Here is an 18,514-nt window from a genome sequence, read left to right as displayed (position 1 = left end):
TTCCTTTCTGAACATCTTGGAAGGCAGGATTGAAAAGACAAGAGAAGAAGGGAAACCTAGAATAACTTAACTTAGCCAAATAAAAAATGATACATCGTATGAGGAAGTTAAAAGACTGGCACAAGATTTTTCTCCCAGGTCCACCATATGTCCGTTCCGTGGGCCCAATCAGAGCAGTAGCCGGCCGGGAGCTGGTGATGTACTGTCCTTACTCCGGTTATCCGATCAGGTAATGCTTGGTTCGATTCTACACTAACCCATTCGACGCTACGTTACTCGCGTAGCACGTAGCATAGTGATCGCGTAGCCAATCTTGTAGCGAAAACCGTTCGTAGGCCCGTCATGCTAATGCGTGCTATTTTGTTTTGGTTGCAGTTCAGTGAAATGGGAGCGAGAGGGGAGTCCTGTAGAATGGGACAGCAACATGGAGGGAGCGTTGCGTGTGTCCCGAGTAGAGCCCTCACAGGCCGGCGCTTACATGTGCACTGTGACCGGCCCACATGGAGAGATCGCGCGCAGGGAGTTGCAGCTTGTAGTTAGCAGTGAGTACCTACTTTTAATTAATGTGTATATGCTTAAATCAACTTATAAAATACCAACAAGCACGCTTTTCTTAATTTTCCGTCTCAACTCAGGTAAGTAAGTGTACAAAGCGGTATTGAAATTATTATTTGTATCTCCTTTTTTGGGATCACGGGCCTATAAATCCCGGTCTTCTGATAGGCTTGCGTGGGGATATAGATCCAACACGTAGAGGCCCTTATTATTATTATTATTACGAACCTATTGTGTCCCACTGCTGGGCAAAGGCCTCCCCCCTCTTCTTCCACTCCTCCCGTTTTGAGCTACATCTGGCCAGTCGCTCAAAAAGGAGTCTAAGTTATCCCGCCATCGCCGACGAGGTCTGCCGGACCGGAGCATTGAAATGCAAAAAGAAAAGTTAAGGTGGAAAAAATTTGTTTGACAACCAAGACAATTGAGAAATATAGGTACTTACCTACACTTATCTAATTTTCCTTCCCCTACGTAGAACCAAACTACTAAAACAGTCATGTTGTATAACAACACATACCGTAGGTATAAGCACATATTAAATAAAATTGAAAAACGTAATATACAGGATGACATTTGAGTCGTGATCAGTAATATGTTTTTCTAACTCCATAAACAACGAGCAATTTAATGCCCCTACTCTTACTAAAATCAGACAAGATTTTTTTATTTTTTGTCATTTATTTTACTTTTATAAGTGGATTTAGGATATTACAACGGCTTATTAAGATATTTAAATTAGTAAATTGAATCGCCTCTTTGAATCGGAACTGTCATTGACATCAATTTTGTCATTTGTCCCAGTTAGAAATAAAATTTACCTACTTAATTTTTCATTTGAAATATCTTACAAAGCTGTTTAAATACCAATTGCCACTTGTAAAAGTAAAATAAATGACAAAAAATAAACAAAAAAATAAAAAAAAATCTTGTCTGATTTTAGTAAGAGTATTATATTAAATTGCTCGTTGTTTATGGAGTTAGAAAAACATATTACTGATCACGACTCAAATGTCACCCTGTATAGATACACAATGTTCTAAAGGTTAAAATGTAGCCTGCATAATTCGCTTAATTCAATATACAATAGACGAGTACCTACTTAGACTCGCTTCGTTATGAATTGAAAAGCAAGCTCTTTGTCATGGTTATCCATCACTAATTAGACGTTACTTGATTGTTACACTTGAATAGTCTGCTTGGAAATCCGCATTATATCTAGGGTCAACATTCCAACTTATCAAATTGATCTCAATTTTATTTACTTTTATATATTGGTCCAAACAAGAATCGTTGCAAATTGTGTAAAAATTAGATGAAATTGGTACCTATAATTCGAATGCCGCTCCAGTGACCTTTACAGTAAAACGTTATACGATCTCCAAATTGGGTTTGTACTCTAAGTTACTGACACCATTACTTAGCAATTTACTTGGCTAACGAAGATGAACTAGCAATGTTTTCGAAGTACCTATTTTAACGTGTAATGTATCGTTAAAGATCTTTTAACTTTACTTAGGGTCGGTTGAACCAAACCGTCTGTCACCGTTAAAGAGTTCGCTAAATTTTATTGTAGGGAAGTTTCGTAGTTGACGTTGATCAGTCTGTCAAATGCGGATGGTGCAACTGTGACTTAGAAACACAGTTTTATAAATTCACAACAGATCCTTATGGGTCGAAGTAAAAAGTTCCAGTCCATAAGGGCCTCCAAATTCTTGGAGGTAAGGAATAAGACACAGTACTTATAGAACTTACAATTCTTGTTCATCAAAACTACAACTTCTAATAATAATACATCATACACATCTGCCCATGAAAAACGTTACAACCGTAGCTAAATGACAATCAGGCCAATTCAAACATACACTGACATCAGAATGCTATTCGAATCATGTTATTTAGTTATCGTGCGTCTCGCCCGCACCAATACATGTCCGGGCAAGTACGAGCGAGCCACCTTTTCTAGCTAACCTTGAACCAATTTCCAGATCCTCCAGAAATCGAACCGTTCTCGTTCTCTGCGAACCTGCAGGAAGGCAAGCGTGCCCAGGTCAGCTGCAGCGTGACCTCTGGAGATATGCCGGTTCACTTCACCTGGCTGAAAGACAACGTGCCCATACCCTCGTCTCTTCAGGTTAGTTCACACTTTTGGTGATATTAAGTTTGTGGAATTACTCCTGGTTTTTTTACCGGCATTTTTAAAGCAGTGAATTTTCGATAATATCACAGTAATAGGTATACAGTATTTTTCGTTTAAAACGCTGAACAATGCTGAAAACAAGAGTAGCAAAATACTCTTAGAAATTCGAAAATATTAATTAATTTGGTTTTATCAGGTATGAGAAGGACCGCTTCTATATACAAACGCATATCTCTCTCCGGATATATACGTATTGACATTATAAAATATTTTTTTAAACAATGTGACTTTTGTACCTGACCAGCTTTGTCCTTCGTTTGTTTTTATTTTCGATATTTTAAATTACATTAAAAATTCATATGGAATTTATTTATCGCTCCTAACTCTTAAAAATATCAAAAAATCAGAAAAAATTAAATATGACACTTAGCTATAGTAGATATATATCTCCGTCTCCATTTAATATGTAATATACATATAGAATTAACCTAAACAACAAAAAATGTTCAACACCTGTAAAAATACCTAATTATATAGGTGGAAGAGCGAGGCGCCGATTTCTTTAGCAACCTCGTATTCAAAGAGGTGTTCGCAAGACACAGCGGTCTATACACTTGCGTTGCATCCAACTCAGCAGCCAAAGTGAATTATACCGCTGAACTGGTCGTCAAAGGTACCCACTTGAGCAAGCACATGAGCACTTGAGCACCTGAGCATCCGAGCACAAGCACTATCACGCTTAACGAGCACCGAGTTATGTTTGTAAAAGATTGGCGATGTTCACTTGTCATCTAGTTTAAAAACGTGCACTGTTTGGTTTGTGTAAACTGAGTCTTATTACTAAAGGAATAGAGTTCACACTGTGAATTAACCTGCAATAGCTATTTTTGTGCAGTTGATATGAATAAACTTGTTTTTCTCTGATACAAAGTATGTTACAGTACATATGGGGCTACTTTTCCGCACTAGTGCGTAAAATAGCACTTTTCGTGCGTATGTCGAAACTTTAAAGTGCCATATGTACTGTAATACGCGGATTAGACTCTCGCGCGAGCCACGAGACGAGCCGCGAGCCGCGCCACGAGACGCGAGTCCACCGCTTACACTCGCGTTCGGCTTGTCATTCGGTTCGGTTATAAACCTTATGCCGTGCCGTTAGTGTTTAAATTATATTAGCTCGACGAGCTTGCGAGCCACGAGACGAGCCGCGAGCCCACCGCTTACACTCGCGTCTCGTGGTGCGGCTCGCGGCTCGTCTCGTGGCTCGCGCGAGAGTCTAATCCGCCTATAAAACGTTGTTCGATACACGTGCGAATAGGTAATTCGCAACTCGTGTCGATTTAAAACACTCCCTTCGGTCTTGTTTTAATTTATCGCCACTCGTTTCGAATTTCCTCTTTTTCGCACTTGTATCGAAAATAACTATAAATATATATTTGGCGTCGCCTGTGACTTGTAATAACATTATGGCAGTTTTTATTTTATTTTATCAAAAGGATTTTTTTCTTGTAGGTAATACAAGTTACAGGTTTTATGAAACGTGACCCAGAGATATAAAGGACTCAGTGTGCACATAACCACTCATTTTATAATAATATAATAATGTTACACCCCACAAAAAAGCACTTTCCTTATATTTAATGTTCACATGCAGTGTTATAAAGTTGTATTTTATGTTTGTTTCGCTCAGCATTGGAATACAGACAGCTAGAGGAGTTGGTAATTTTACCTGTGAGTGTGTGAAAGGTGTCTTTAAGTGTGGACAAAGTTTTTTCTACGCATCACGCATACATAAATAATGATATCCTGACTTGAAACTTCTTGCCTAACTTCTTTTATAAAGTTTTACTATGTTAGCTTATAAGAAGCTTCGAAATCCATTATTATACAGATTTCATAACATAATAAACATCATTTTGAAAAAGAGCCGTAATTAAAACAGCATCGAAATCGGTCCATTCGCTCTTGAGAGCTACGATGCCACAGACAGACAGATATCATATAACCAGGCCACAAATTTATAACACCCCTCTTTTTGCGCGGGGGGTAAAAATCAAGCAATTATGAAAATCGTAACGATTTATGTTTTGAATTCTTATATTTTTGTGAATTAATGATGTGCGTGATGCCTGTTTGATTATAAATGTTTCGTCTGACAAGAGATTTCTACCGGTTTTACTTTAGATGAAGATTTATTACATTTAAAGTATCTCTAGATGAAAATCATAACATAATAATATAGGTGTGTAAACCATGTTTTGCCCGTCGGTGAAAAAACATTAAGGTGGATGTTTTTTTTCTGGAAAGTTAAATGTTGATTTTTCTGAATTAAATTTTATATAGATGGTTAGCAATTTGAATTTTTAAAGCAGCAGGATAAGGGATACCTATTTATGATATTTAAGGTAAAAATAGGCTAAGTTAAAAACTGATTGTCAAAACTTTGTACCTATTATGTTTGTATGCCCTGCGCCTAAGTTTCCTTCTTTAATCTATTCCTTTTGTACCCTTACTTTAAAAATATGTCCTTATGCAATAATTCGTCTCCTAAATTATGTAGTAAGTGGAACGAAACAGCATGTCCCAACAAGTGACATAACCCAACACCATTTCGTCGCCTAACTTTTTGCCTTTTTTTCATGCTGCAGTGTCTCCAAAATGGATGACAGAACCAAAGGACGAAGCCATTCTGGCCGGGGAGCCGGTGGCTTTACATTGCCAGACTACAGGCTCGCCCAGTCCTCAAGTCACATGGATGAAGCAGAGAGGTAATTTCATTTTAGCAGGCCGGATAAGATACAAAATTTCGACGTCGCAGTTCTGAACTATGTTGTCAAGAGAGTGCATCTTTCTGTCCAAAAAAGATTCCTCAATATTGCTCTGGCTAAAACCGATTCTTTACTTAGGTACTTGTAATCGACAACTTGGTAAACCACAACTTTATGACAATAAGCAATAAAACAATAGATGTACCAAAAATGAAATTTTTGACAAAAACTTATTTAATCATTATATTCCTATAATACTTTTTTTTTTCTTACATAATTACAAACGTAACTACTAGTCAAACCCGTTCCTTATCGCTTCCGGCGCAAAAGTGCCCATAATGCTCACGGCATTACCCCGCTGGATGGCTATGGACAGCCTCTGCACCAGAAACGATTCGGAGCGGGGATCCTCTCCCTTTTGCCTAAGTCGACGGCCTATGTCACGCACAAATTGTTTCGCGTCAGCACCCCAGCAGCCCGCCGTTTCCACCGCAAAAGGAACGAAAATATACCCCGAGCCCAAAACAACAATAAACAATAGATAATTTATCACACTTGAGCTAGATTACCCGACCCTTCCTAATTAATAGAATTAAAAAAAGACAGGTGCACTCATGCTACGCCTAATGACTTTGTAGTAAATCTCAACATTTTTTCATATTTATTGGGAGTGATAATGATTCACTACATATATATTTTCGTTGTTAATCCAGGCCCTGCATCATCCGACTTCGTCCCGCTGGTGAACCTCGGTGGGCGCTTTCAGTTCTATTCCAACGGGACCCTGTGGATCGAGTCCGCACTGCCATATGATGAGGGGCAGTACATGTGCAAAGCTGAGAACGGGGTCGGTTCGCCCTTGTCTAAAACCATTAAGGTTGATGTCAATGGTAGGTACTATAGCTCATCATCATCAATCAATGCGGTCAGCCATGTAAATATCAATCCGGACTTTGATTACCTAACCTTCAAATTATATTAAAATAAATTATATAAAAAAAAAAAAAAACCTTAATTTATATCAAAGGAACGATAAATTCCATCGTAACTTGAGAAACGAGTACAAACTTGTAAATACGCATCAGACTAAATCGATTTTTTACAAAAATAGCATTTTTTCCATGTCAATCAAGATTTATAACAATATTCCGGATGTATTTAAGAACCTTGACAATACTAGATTTAAAAAAGCACTTAATGAATGGCTACTGAGCAAAATGTTTTATTCCCCAAGTGACTTTTTAAATAACAATGGCAAATTATAAAATATTAGTGAATAATGACTAAGTTGACTTATTAAGGGGACGGTATATGACGTTTTCGATTTAGAGCTCACTTTGTACAATCAATTTGTTCAAGAAATGTTTAATAACTGCATTAAATTATACGTAAATTTATTCACGAAGAAGCCGTGTACCGGCTCTTCACGGCATAATATTTTTTATTTGCTGTAATTCTCTACAAATCGACACTAAAAGTATCCAAAAATCAAAATATGGAGTTCCGTTTGAGCAACACGCATTACAGTTTTGCCTTTAACAGTAATTGAGTTGTTGTGTGATTTTGAAAGCTAGATAACTAAACTAGCAAATTATTATCTACTTATATTTTTACTCACAAATACAACACAGAAATTCAATCCCAAATGTAAACTTTCGTACAATTTCCATACATTGACGACATCACTCAAAATTCTTCTTCGAGTCAGATGGCCGCTGGCCTTGGATCGAAGCAGACGTGTACGTCGTCGTAGCTCGTTTTTGACATTATTTAGACATTTCATCATATACGCATACGAAAATGTATACCAGTAGATAAATTGTATTTCAAAAAATAGGGTAAATAAATTTATTTAAAATTTGATTTGTTGTTATTTACAGGTCGTAACGATCGAAAACAGCAGTAAACTATCCTAAAACAATACGATTACAATTGAATTTAAGTAACTTGTTCCTTCAAGACCCGCTTAAAATGAAAAAAGTTTAAAGACTCGTTTTACTGATTGGGATTGATTTTCATTATGCTGGTATCAATTTTGCGTCATTAAAAAAAAGTATATGACATCTGTACGTCAATAACATTTGATGTCAATTGTAATCTTGTATTTACGTTAGAGAATATTATATATTCATTTAAATATTACTTACCTATTAATACGAAGCGTAATTCGTTTAATACCTGAAAGTCTTAGTGTCTACACCTACTTTGTTGCCGTTCGTTCCGTCTATATGTGTGCGTTCTCAATAATCAAGAAACAAGCCATAATCTTCAAGAATAAAATAACAGCAAGACCAGCATTTAGTACTAACAATTTTTTGCGGATTTGGAGACAAGAGATGAAGCTTACAGGCTAATACCGCTGCGGTCTGGTTATTGTTATGTGTATATATCGAGTATTATATAAATTTACTATAAAATAACAATGTTTTATTTCAATGACATTATGTGTGTAGGTATGTATGTTTCGGTGATTATAAGAATTTTGTCCACACAATAATTGTGCAAAGCAGAGACTGCATCATGCTTTCTTTACGGTATAAGCGGTATGGTACCGTTATTATTTATCAATACCGGTTCGTTTTGAAGGTAAAACTATACCGGTTGAAATACAAAGTACGGTACCGGTATAAAATTACAGCAGGGACAACCATTTTTATAGGTGTACAGTCAGCTGCAGAGAAAAGGTACGACCAGATAGATAATTGTATGCAGGGGTGGTACATTTTCTCTGCAGCTAGCTGTACCTAAACCATCATTGACCGAGCGTTGGCGAAAGTCTCCGTTTCAACTTGGGCAAAAATGCTTTCGTATGTCCGAATTCTTCTCCTTTGCATATCACATTTCTCAACTGATTCTCGTGAAAATTCGGTAGTCCGATATAATTATTCGGTTTCTTTTTTTTTGAACAATTTAAAATAGGCAGAAATTGTCATAAAGGACTTAAGCGCCAGTAGGGTCTGTGACACTTAAGACCACTGCGATTATTAGGTACTTACTGGCCCCTATTTCACCACGACCACGGTGACAGGTGCGACAGTTGTCGACATCACTGTTGCTGACGTCACAGGCCTCCATAGGCTACGGTAACCGCTTACCATCGGACGGGCGATGTGCTTGTTTGCCACCAACATTTTAATAAATAAATAAACTCCATTATATTGCCACTAAAAAATTCTTATTTTGCGAAGCTAATGACAATTGTCACAAGAAACACGGCAACTGTATCGAAATTGCGACACAGAACTCATTTCCTGTCAAGACTTACCGAAAATTCTTTGAAAAATCTTGTGACAATTGTCACAAGATTTTTTCGCGAGAGAAATGTCTGTTTTATCCGATATAATAAAGTTTTTTTTTAATAATAGGTACAATGACGGTGGCAAACACGAATACGGCCCGCCCGATGGTAAGCGGTAACTGTATTATTAAATTGTACAACGGGACTTAATCGCGTATCTAAGTTTTAAGATTTACCTCCGACGTTTCGAGGACGGCGTTGTCCCCGTGGTCTCGGAGAAGACTGGCTTAAGTTGACATCAGCATCTTCTAACCGCGCGAGTTTTTCGAACTACCCGCACTTGGTCTTGTTTATCCGCTTGAACGTTTTGCGGTTCCGTTGTAACATTTAATTATGTGTAAAAATCGTGAAAGTTTAAATCAGTGTTAGCGGTAACTGTAGTCCATGGATGCCTATGGCGTCAATAACAGTGATGTTGTTGTCGTACCTGTTACCGTGGTGAAATAGGGGCCAGATTACGCCGCGCCGCGTGGAACGTGAGGTACATTGGGGTAAATGCATACCATTCACTCAAGGAAAATAATCTCCCTTATAAGATCACTCGTGTGTCTGCCATTTTGTTAAAGCCAATTTTCACCGTAACTACTGGACTAGTTCAATTGAAATTTAGTACACATATGTCAAGTAAGGAAGTAGTAAGTCGGTGATCCGAATATGAGTAACGTAAATAAATGAACTTTTAACTTTGCGGCGATTTTTGGTATCATGTGACATATCAGACATAATTATAAGTAGGTGAGCAAAAATGTACCATAACCTAACTCAGAATTGTATTACATAAATACATATACAAAAAATAGTTCAACGCCAAAAGATTAATGGAAGACCTATGTCCTATAATAGGTGAGTTGGTCTTAAACAAAAAATATGCAATAAAAATGTATAACTGTGGAACCCATAGTGAATCCTACTCGTACATGCTCGGTTTTTATATTATGTACCTATAAGATATTTTCTACTTTATCTATATATATAAATGCAAGTGTCCTGACTGACTGACTGACTGACTGACTGACTGACTGATTCATCAACGCAGAGCCGAAACTACAAAAGCTAGAAAGTTAAAATTTGCACACTAGGTTGCATTTATAAAGTGTACAAGAGATAAGAAGCGATTTTGAAAAATTCAACCCCTAAGGGGGTTAAAAAGGGGATGAAATGTAGTATGGGGTTCAAGTTTTATTTTAAGCTAGGAATTTGAAACTTTGTAAAAATGTATTATATTAAAAAACAAGAAAACTAATTTCAGCGTTTTCGAAAACTCATCCCCCAAGGTGGTGAAAAGGGGGTTGAAAGTTTGTATGGAGATCAAATATTTTTGTGAGTGTGGGACTTGAAACTATGTATGTGGGTATATTATTATAAGACAGGAAAAGTAATTTCAGCGTTTCTGAAAATTCATCCCCCGAGGTGGTGAAAAAGGGGTTGAAAGTTTGAATCCATTCAAATGCTTTGAAACTTCTTAGAAAGGCATAATAGCCGATTACAAAAAAAAGTAATTGTGACGTTTTAGGAAATTCAACCCCTAAGGGGGTTAAAAAGGGGATGAAACTTTGCCTTGGGGTGCAAATTTTATTTTAAGCTAGGACCTTGAAACTTCGCAAAAAGGTATTAAATTAAAAAACAACAAAACTGATTTCAAGGTTTTTAAAAAGTCATCCCCCGAGGTGGTGAAAAAGGGGTTGTAAGTTTGTACGGAGATCAAATATTTTTGAGAGTACGGGACTTGAATATTTGTATAAAGCCATATTATTAGAAATCAAGGAAAGTAATTTTAGCGTTTTTAAAAATTCATCCCTTAAAAGGGTTAAAAAGGGGATGAAAGGTTGTATGGGGTTCAAGTTTTATTTTAAGCTAGGAATTTGAAACTTTGTATAAATGTATTATATAAAAAAATAAGAAAACTAATTTCAGCGTTTTCGAAAATTCATCCCCCAAGGTGGTGAAAAAGGGGTTGAAAGATTGTATGGAGATCAAATATTTTTGTGATTGTGTGACTTTAAACTTTGTATATGGGTATATTATTATAAGACAGGAAAAGTAATTTCAGCGTTTTTGAAAATTCATCCCCTAACAGGGTTAAAAAGGGGTTGAAAGTTTGAATCCATTACAATGCTTTGAAACTTTTTAGAAAGGCATAATAGCCGATTACAAAAAAAGTAATTGCGACGTTTTAGGAAATTCAACCCCTAAAGGGGAAAAAACGGGGATGAAACTTTATCCTGGGGTGCAAATTTTATTTTAAGCTAGGACCTTGATACTTCGTAAAAAGGTATTAAATTAAAAAACAAGAAAACTAATTTCAGCGTTTTTAAAAATTCATCCCCCAAGGTGGTAAAAAAGGGGTTGAAAATTTGTACGGAGATCAAATATTTTTGAGAGTGCGGGACTTGAATCTTTGTATTTGGGGATATTATTAGAAGACAGGAAAAGTTATTTCAGCGTTTTGTAAAATTCATCCCCTAACAGGGTTAAAAAGGGGTAGAAAGTTTGTATGGAGTTCAAATTTTATTTTAAGCTAGGAACTTGAAACTTCGTAAAAATATATGTTATTAAAATACAAGAAAACTAATTTCAGCGTTTTTGAATATTCATCCCCTAAGGTGGTGAAAAATGGCTTGAAAATTTGTATGGATATCAAACATTTTTTCGAACGCGGGACTTGATTCTTTGTATTTCGGGATATTATTAAAATACAGGAAAAGTAATTTCTGCGTTTTGTAAAATTCATCCCCTAACAGGGTTAAAAGGGGTTGAAAGTTTGAATCCATTACAAATGCTTTGAAACTTCTTAGAAACGCATAATAGCCGAATACAAAAAAAAAATAATTGCAACGTTTTTGGAAATTCAACCCCTGAGGGGGTTAAAAAGGGGATGAAAGTTCGTCTTAGGGTGCAAATATTATTTTAAGCTAGGATTTTGATACTTCGTAAAAAGGAATTAAATTAAAAAACAAGAAAACTAATTTCAGCGTTTTTAAAATTCCCCCAAGGTGGTAAAAAAGGGGTTGAAAATTTGATGAAACTTTGCCTTGGGGTGCAAATTTTATTTTAATCTAGGACCTTGAAACTTCGCTAAATGGTATTAAATTAAAAAACAACAAAACTAATTTCAGCGTTTTTAAAAATTCATCCGCCGAGGTGGTGAAAAAGGGGTTGAAAGTTTGTACGGAGATCAAATATTTTTGAGAGTGCGGGACTTGAATCTTTGTATAAAGCCATATTATTAGAACCCAAGAAAAGTAATTTCAGCGTTTTTAAAAATTCATCCCTTAAAAGGGTTAAAAAGGGGTTGAAAGATTGTGTAGGGTTTAAATTTTATAAAATAAAATTTGTAACCTAGCTACGAATTTGTAACTTTGTAAAAAGTTACTTCATTAAAAGAGAAGAAAACTAATGTCAGCGTTTTGTCAAAATTCAACATTTAAGGTGGTGAAAAAGGGGTTGAAAATTTGTATGGAGGTCAACATTTTTTTTAATGCGGGACTTGAATCTTTGTATAATGACATAATTATTATTAGAATACGAGAAAAGTGATTTCATCGTTTTTAAAAATTCATCCCCTATAAGGGTCCAAAAGGGGTTGAAAGTTTGTATAGGGTTCAAATTTTATTTAAAGCTAGGAACTTGAAACTTCGTAAAAAGGTATTTTATTAAAAAAACAAGAAAACCTATTCAGCGTTTTTAAAAATTCATCCCCCGAGGAGGTTAAAATGGGGTTCATCCTGGTAGAATGTTCGCGATCCCAGGACGCCTCCCCAAACGGCATATTGTGGGAAACGCCGGTGTGGGTTTAGTGGGTAGGCTCCTTCCCTTTTTTCATAACTGAAAAGAGCTGGGAGGCGAGTCCCATATACCCCCCATTATGGGCCCACGTCGGGGCCAGGGGGACGATGCGTAACAGCATTCTCACATTGACAAAAAAAAAGGTTAAAATGGGGTTGAAAGTTTGTATGGAGATCAATTATTTTTGAGAGTGCGGGACTTAAATCTTTGTATAAAGCCATATTATTAGAACACAAGAAAACTAATTTCAGCGTTTTTTAAAATTCATCCCATAACAGGGTTAAAAAGGGGTTGAAAGTTTGTATAGGTTATAATTTTGTTTAAAGCTAGGAACTTGAAGCTTCATAAAAGGTAACAGAAAAGAAAACTAATTTCAGAGTCTTTGATAATTCATCCCCCAAGGTGGTGAAAAGGGGGTTGAAAATTTGTATGGAACCCAAATATTTATTTGAGTGCGGGACTTGAATCGTTGTATAAATGCATATTATGTATTAGAATACAAGAAAAGTAATTTCAGCGTTTTTAAAAATTCATCCCCTAAAGGTTAAGAGTTGGACTTAAACAGGGGTTGAGAGTTGGTAGAGGGTTCAAATTTTATTTAAAGCTAGGAACTTCAAACTTCGTAAATAGGTAGTTAGGTAGTAGGTTTTATTGAATAGTGGACTTGAAAATCTTTTAGGGGTTGAGTGAGATTATATCGAGAACAATTTTATTTAGTTAGGGGCTTGAAACTTCGTAGCCAGGTTGTGAAAGACAAATCTCATGCGTTGTATAATAATTAACAAATGATTAACTGTCCCTACTGCTATCTTTTGCTGCATAATGGGTTTATGCGTCGTTGGACTAAAAGTAAATATGGCGATGTATAAAAATGTCTACTTGCATAAGTTCGTGCGTATATAATTTCGACGAAGTATAAAAATGTGCATCTGTATATTAGACCAAATACAAATATGTTGCGGCACTAGACTAAAAGTAAATATGGCGATGTATAAAAATGTCTACTTGCATAAGTTCGTGCGTATATAATTTCGACGAAGTATAAAAATGTGCATCTGTATATTAGACCAAATATAAATAAATATGTTACGAGGGGATGAATTTGTTCCGTATATGTATTATTATAATCCTGGACCTATGTAAAGAAAGTAGTCATTTTAATATTCCGACTTGATAAGACTTAGACATTTGTATACTTTGAAAGTAGTCATTTTTATATTCCGACTTGATAAGACTTAGACATTTGTATACTTTGAAAGTAGTCATTTTTATATTCCGACTTGATAAGACTTAAACATTTTGAAGTATTGGCTTTCTAATACTCGGACCAATTTTTATTTTATATCTAGACATTTTTATATATCGCCATATTTACTTTTAGTCCAACGACGCATAAACCGCATAATGTTCTAAGCTAATGTAGAATTTATAACCACCAATATACAAATCCACGCGTACGAAGTCGCGGGCAACAGCTAGTACTTTATAAGTGTACCTACATAATATTTACTTATAAGCAGTTGTCACGTAAAATATTTGTAGATTTTTTTGGAAGTATGTGTCACATCATCATCATCTTCCTCGCGTTGTCCCGGCATTTTGACACGGCTCATGGGAGCCTGGGGTCCGCTTGGCAATTAATCCCATAAATTGGCGTGGGCACTAATTTTTATGAAAGCGACTGCCATCTGACCTTCCAACCCATAGGGGGTAAACTAGGCTCTTATTGGGATTAGTCCGGTTTTCTCACGATGTTTTCCTTCACCGAAAAGCGACTGGTAAATATCAAATGATATTTCGTACATAAGTTCCGTAAAACTCATTGGTACGAGCCGGAATTGCAATTCGCACGCTCTTACCGCTAGGCCTCCAGCGATTTTTTTGAAGTATGTATAGCACAAAAAAAATATTTAGAAATGTAACATTTAAGGTAGGTAATTAAAATACGGTATAAACATTATTGGAGAAGACTTGGAGGAAGTGTCCTACGGATCTACATTCGATGCGTGGAAAACAAGTTCTTTTGTCTAATTATAATCCATCGGCAATCACGCGAGCGCATAAAACGAAAATCATTTCTTTTTCACTCCCTAAAACTCCCTTAACCTAATAACAGTAAAACAAAAAATAAAATATAGAGGGTTACCAACCAGCCAAAGAATTATAAGTAGATATATGCACTTATCCCAACGCACCTCACGTTCTACTCTGCACGGGGTTCATTGCCGCTCCTACCGCCGTAAGTAACTATCAACACCTACATTATCAAGGCTACGATCGAAGATAATCGCTTCAGCACTGAAATAATACCGGTGGAATACCGGTATAATATTTTTTATTTTAATTGTATTAATTTAATAGTGAAACAAAAGGCGAATATACCACATAAAAGTAAATCGGTAAAGATATTAGGGGTACATTAGCCAACACTGTTTCCATATATTTTCAAATTTTATTTTGTCCGCCTTAATTAAATTTTGCACCCTGCCGGAACTTTATTTATTTAAATTCTCATTTAATTGATTTTGAGCCTTATGAAAAGTCGTATAGAGTAGTAAATAAAATTTTACATCTGACTTAATGACATCTGGTTTTATTCGGTTTAACTTTAGAAAACGCGTATCTCGACAAAGCCATAATGTAGAAAATTGTCAACAACCAAATGAATTATTTATTAGAATTTAAATACGTCACGTGTGACATGAACAGACAAGGAAAGCAAGATTAAATGTATTGTTTATCTTTCATCTTTCAATGGAACGCTTTTCCTAAAAGGAGGCCACTAAACTCAAAACGCAATCTTAAAAAAAAACTTGATGGGTCAGTGACCTGTCCCAGTAAAGTGAGGTAGTGTGCGTGAAGTGCGCTTGTGTGTGAAATGGGGTAAATTGACAGAATCTGAATATTTACCCGACTCTACCGTCACCTTAAGATGTAACGTAATGACACAAAACTGGGGACTTTATTGCAGGGGCAGGAAACTTTAACCTTATGTATGGAAATCAGCGCTGTATCCGCAGTAGCATCATATCAGTGCAATATTTCCTCACCTGATGCTTCCAAATGAATCAAACAGATGGCGCCACCGCGGAAAAACATGTGTTTAAAAAACTCGCATCCAACCCATAATTATTAAAAAGAAAAAAAAATGTCTTTGCATTTTTGACACAAATTCCGTTTCAAGTATAAAACGTTTAAATATTTCTGTAATTTTAGTACCTCACATTTTTTATATCGTTTATATTCGTTTTAATATCATTTTATTTATATGAACATAATATAATCGTTTTTATTAACAACAACTAACTAAATAGATTCGCCAAGTGTCCTACGTGAAAGGAAACGTTAAAACAAAAAAACATAGTAACCGTCAAACTATAAAAGTCAAACAGAAAACTTAAATTTTCTGAAATTATATATTAATAATTTAATTTAATCACTATAAATTGATGAAAATGTGTGCGCCTGGGAGAAAAAAACGATATTGCCTTATCGGCTGTGCGAATCAAAACAAAATTACTCCAAAACGCGTCAATTCTTCGTGGCATGTGCTATAGCTAGTCAAATTTACGTCCAAGTGTGGTCTAAGTTTTAATAGTGGATTTGTTATATTTCGAACTAATTTACTATAAGTGGTACCCGTAGAAAATATAATTTTTATGGTTTGTTATGCATGTAAGTAATGAAAAATAAATGCCATTTTTACACATCCGTGTTTTTACTTTTGCGACTAAAATATTCTTTGGTGTAAACATTTATAAAATACTAAATAAATAGGTTGTCGTAAATCGTATCTGCATGAATAGGTAATTAGGTATTACATAATATATTAGCGCCTTTTTCCTTGACCGTGTACAGTGTACTACAATGAGGTGTATTCATTTTTCACGTGATTGCTTTGCATTTGCAATAAGGTGAAAGAATGGAAACCTCAAATTTGTAGTTCACTGTAAACGGTCAAGGAAAAAGGCGCCATAGTATTATTAGTATGCATGTGTGCACTGTGCACGCACACATACGTAAAGGTTAGTTTGGTCAAATTCCGCTTGGAGCGTTTGTGTAGACGTTTTTTGACATTTATCGCGAGTTGGCTCTCTTTTACTATATATAGAGTTATTATACTCTTTGCTTTATTGTATAAAATAGTGTGTTAGGTATATGTTTACTTATACTGTAAATAACTTGACTGCATGTAGTTAGTGCATGATATTAAATATTGTACACCATAAATATGGTAGACTGCGGAAAAGGATTTATTATCATTAACATCTTTATATTTTTTACCTGTGGTCTGACAATAAATAATTTCTATTTCTATTATATTTATTGTGTAGGCGCTGCTAAGTCGTAGGTAATATACATACATAAAAGAAGATGTAAAATAATGTGTTATATTTTCTATAGAACCAGCACGGTTTGAATTGACGTCGACCAACATGACGGCACGTCGTGATTCGCCGGCCACGCTTCTCTGCGACGTGCGTGGCGACAACCCCATCCGCGTGCAGTGGTCGCACAACATGAACCACCTAGATCTTAATACTTATAGGTACGCGTACGAAATGTATCAATGGTTTTATTCTTTGTTTCCGTAGGTATACAGATACCTACCTACTACAACTTTACACTTATTCGTCATAATCCCAAAATTATTCATTCATAATAACAATGCTATGAACCCACTATGACCAAGATATTTTGTTTCAGGCTAAGTGTCTCCGAAGCAAAGACTGATAGTGGTTTAAGGTCCCAATTATATATCAGCAGAGCCGATAGACCGGACTCTGGGGTGTACAAGTGCCAAGCCGTCAACGCCTATGGTCATAGTGACCATTATATTTATCTATCCGTCCAAGGTGAGTAAGAAATTCTTTAAAACTTTATCACATGATCATTCTGTTTACGTCCCGTTGTCTCTCCCGTCCAAAATTCTAAAAATGTCCTATTCTAGCGATCTACATCAGTTAACCTTATTAGAATCGCCCATGCTTGCTCACATTTGCTGACAGATAACTTTTCACTCCTCAGAGAAACCCGACACGCCCCACTCTCTATCCGTGACGGAGATCCTAAGCCGCGCAGTGCGGTTATCCTGGAGTCAGGGATTCGACGGCAACTCGCCGCTCATGGGTTACACCATACAGCACTGCACGTTGAGCGCAGTCGGTGCAGTCCGTGTCGACCAGTGGCACGCCGCTGTCACTATCAACGTGTCCGTCCATGGGGCGGCACAGCAGCAACAAGTCGCGTAAGTATCCAATAGTTTTGTTAACTTAAATAGGTACTTCTGTGTGTTGCCAAAAATGGAGCGACTGTTAAAGTACTAGTAAGGTAAACAAACGTACTAGTGCTCGACATGCTAATGCCCAATAGATGACACCCTGCTGTCACCTCTATTGACAATGACTTAAGTTTCAAGATGACATGTACTGGTACCGCGTCGCATCAGTACGTTTTTTTTACTCACTGAAAAATATAACATTAAAATTATTTTGGTTCTGTAACATTATAGGCTGACTAAAAAAGGTGATATCCATTACGAGGCACTGCTCAGTGGACTCAAGCCACACACGGCCTACATGATTCGGTTAGCAGCCGTGAACCAAATCGACCGAAGTGCCTACACCGAACCCGTCGTCGTGAAGACGCAAGAAGAAGGTAATTTGTTGTCACTTGCATAGAAATCTTAAATGGAATTATAGGACCCGAACTCAGGGTTTCTTAACCTTTGGGGTACGCGATCTCCTTGGGGTTAGCCAGTGATTGATTGATTCTAAAGAGTTCGAGACAAGATAAAACATACAGGTATAGTTTGTAGCTTTCTAGTAGACCCCGAAGGCTTATCCTATTGTCTATTGTTCAGTAAAACCGCACGTGCTACTTACCTGCAAAAAAGGTTCCTAATTATTCTATTTGGCACCTTAGCGCGGGCTAGTCCAACGCTCAAAAAACCAGTGTAGGTGCGCTCTC

The 18,514-nt window shown here is 36.4% G+C and overlaps 1 protein-coding gene across 1 annotated transcript in view; it reads left to right on the top strand.

Moving 5' to 3' along the window:
• LOC134663098 (cell adhesion molecule Dscam2-like) overlaps positions 1 to 18,514 on the top strand; it is a 204,262-nt gene that overhangs the window by 167,588 nt on the left and 18,160 nt on the right. The window contains exons 12-21 of the mRNA XM_063519431.1: positions 139 to 229; positions 376 to 542; positions 2,541 to 2,686; positions 3,230 to 3,365; positions 5,341 to 5,460; positions 6,174 to 6,350; positions 16,949 to 17,093; positions 17,252 to 17,400; positions 17,573 to 17,792; positions 18,057 to 18,202. Coding sequence (XP_063375501.1) covers positions 139 to 229; positions 376 to 542; positions 2,541 to 2,686; positions 3,230 to 3,365; positions 5,341 to 5,460; positions 6,174 to 6,350; positions 16,949 to 17,093; positions 17,252 to 17,400; positions 17,573 to 17,792; positions 18,057 to 18,202 — 1,497 coding nt within the window. The remainder of the gene's footprint in view (positions 1 to 138; positions 230 to 375; positions 543 to 2,540; positions 2,687 to 3,229; positions 3,366 to 5,340; positions 5,461 to 6,173; positions 6,351 to 16,948; positions 17,094 to 17,251; positions 17,401 to 17,572; positions 17,793 to 18,056; positions 18,203 to 18,514) is intronic.

Source organism: Cydia amplana, chromosome 4 (assembly GCF_948474715.1).
Source record: "Cydia amplana chromosome 4, ilCydAmpl1.1, whole genome shotgun sequence".
NCBI classification, from domain to species: Eukaryota; Metazoa; Arthropoda; class Insecta; order Lepidoptera; family Tortricidae; genus Cydia; species Cydia amplana.
The sequence above is the reverse complement of the archived record's forward strand: the minus strand, read 5'-3'. Positions and strand labels throughout refer to the sequence as shown.